This window comes from Alosa alosa, chromosome 11 (assembly GCF_017589495.1).
Source record: "Alosa alosa isolate M-15738 ecotype Scorff River chromosome 11, AALO_Geno_1.1, whole genome shotgun sequence".
NCBI lineage: Eukaryota > Metazoa > Chordata > Actinopteri > Clupeiformes > Clupeidae > Alosa > Alosa alosa.
In genome coordinates, this window is record NC_063199.1 from 6,189,356 (window position 1) to 6,191,855 (window position 2,500).

A 2,500-nucleotide genomic window follows, 5' to 3' on the forward strand; every position below is an offset into this window, starting at 1 on the left:
GTGTGTGTGTGTGTGTGTGTGTGTGTGTGTGTGTGTGTGTGACCTTGACAAACCCATCCTAATGCAGAACTAGAGGGGAAAAATGGGGCTTACTCATGGACGCACCATTTGAGGAAATGGACTCTCTTGTTACCCTGAAGCACGACGAAGCCAAACGGAGTGAAGGCAAGGAAGGCGGGGTTTCCAGACACATCCTGTCAGACAGAGAGAGATGGAACGCGGGAGGTTAGTAAGTGACAGAGAGGGGGGGGGGGGGAAGAAAACAGACAGAAATGGAGTAAAGGGAAGAGAGAGGGAGCAGAGCAAAAGAAAAAAGAGAGAGGGAGGAAGGATGAAGTGATGAAGAGAGACTGGGGGCAGTAGGAGGCTATGAAGAAGCAGATGGAGAGAACAGAAGACAGGGTGAAAGAGCGAGCGAGTGAGCAAGAGACAGACAGCCAGGGATGAAAGGATGAGAGAGAAGGACAAGAGGATAAGAGAGAGATAGAGAGAGAGACAGACAGACGGGGATGAGAGGATAGGAGAGAGAGGACAGCCAGAGAGAATGCTCAAGGGAGAGAGGACACAGACAGCTCAGTGGGTACAGACGTCCTCTCCTGACAGAGCGGAGCGGAGCTGACCCACAGTGCTGAGTCACACCTCTCTGAAACGCTCCGCACCGAGGGGGACACCGCCGCCGCCAGACCATCGCCGTCACACACAGCTTGCCTCTCACAGTTACCTCAGTTACTCTTACCACACAGGGTCTGCCAGGGTGTACCCTCCCTGTGATCATCTAAATGTGGCATGTAGACAAGCTGATGTAGACAGGCTTGATGGTGGAATAATGGCCCACAGTACTCTGTTATTTAAAAAAGGCTGCTGTCAAGACTAGATATCGGCAGCAGATTCTCATCTGGCGCCGATCCACTCAGTTCAGGTCAAATCAAGGTCAGAGTCACTGTTGTTGGAGCTCAACTGCAGTTAAAGTAAGTTTTCTTTTTTAAAATTATGCACTTTTCAAAGCACCATTTCAGTGCTTGCATTTCCTTGAGTCTACCCGAGTGTGTCGACTACCTGCGTCTGTTTTCACACTTCTCCATCTGTTTGAACACAGCCCATATGCTCACTGAAATCCTGTGGTCATTTACCTGGGAAACCTGCAGCACCTAAACCTCAAGCAAGCCTGAGGAAACATAAATCTCTGTAATGAGGGACTCTTCCTTCTCTCAGAGCGGCTTAAAATGTATTCTATGCCCCATCAAGGCTAGGTGATCTCACAGTATCTGGTTCTACCTGAGGAACGTATGGGGCACTCACCTTGCATGGATGAGGGTCGACACCGTACGTCTCCAGTATTTGGGCTTTCCGCAGGAAGTTGAGCTCAGCTGTCTCTGGAGTCTGCCCCCTTGGGAAAGGGAAGAGTGTCAGTAAAAGCCAAAGCCGTTACGAGTTACTATCCAATAATATCAGCCAGCAACAACTACACAACCTACACACACACTACAACTACACAAACTACACACACTCATATACCTGACATTTACTGTGTCTTAGATAAAGTATGGCACACACTCATTTAATTAATGTATGCATAATGCAGTAACCTAATGCTAAATACCTAATCATTACAGGACTAAACATGTTTAATTACTTCAGGTCACGCAAACATAATCATGTATCAAAAAATAATTACTTTGCAAATAAATAATTGGTGTCACGTTCCAGGTAGCTCCTACTCAGGTAGTTGAATTACTAGACAGAGTCAAAGGAAAGAACTCCACAGCAAGCCAGACAGGCAATTCATTAATAATGCTAAAAACTTTCCCCCCTAAATATTTAATTCAGTGCCAGCCATTTAAGACGCAACAGCTCCAGGTAACCAGAGTCCCTTAATCAGTGGAAAAAAAGTAAACAGCGGCACTAGCATCAGAGACCTGCTGGCCCCCACCCTGATCTCACGCTGGCCTTGAAGAGGGGGGGGATAGAGTGTCTGCAACCTTTGAGTGGTCCGATTTAGTGTGCTCCTGTCAGCATTCCACGCGTGCTTGGCTGCCATTGACGGAATGATAGGAGCTCTTAACATGCCTCAATGACAAACCTCAGCACTAGGGGGCAGTATAGCATGGGATCTGCAGGCATCTCTCAGTCCCTGCCGTTCTACAGCGTCCTCAGGTGAACACCTTTTTATCTTCCCTAGAGGACACTGCATAAATAATCGCTGTACTCATGACCTGCTGTGTGGGGGGATGTGTGTGTGTGTGTGTGTGTGTGTGTGTGTGTGTGTGTGTGTGTGTGTGTGTGTGTGTGTAAAGGGAGAGCTGTGCCTGCTCGCCCCTGACGTAACAGCTCCAGCAGGGGGTGAGGGCCACCAGGGGTCAGGGAGGATCAGGGCTCAGGGTGGATCAGGGCTCAGGGTGTCCTTGGTGCTCAACAGCCCAGAGTGTTACCAGAGACCATGGGTGCTTTTTCACTGGAAGACTACCAGTGTGTGTGTGTGTGTGTGCGTGTGCGTGTGTGT

General features: G+C 48.9%; 1 protein-coding gene across 2 annotated transcripts in view; it reads right to left on the bottom strand.

Annotated features, from left to right (window-relative positions):
* The window catches only part of LOC125303508 (FERM domain-containing protein 5), a 105,834-nt gene that overhangs the window by 17,642 nt on the left and 85,692 nt on the right, over nt 1–2,500 (bottom strand). The window contains exons 7-8 of one of the 2 annotated variants that reach the window (XM_048257285.1): nt 1,300–1,387; nt 106–194 (exon numbers count right to left, since the gene is read on the bottom strand). In XM_048257285.1, coding sequence (XP_048113242.1) covers nt 106–194; nt 1,300–1,387 — 177 coding nt within the window. Of the gene's footprint in view, nt 1–93; nt 195–1,299; nt 1,388–2,500 lie in introns of both variants that reach the window. The other variant, XM_048257284.1, reaches the window with a different exon arrangement.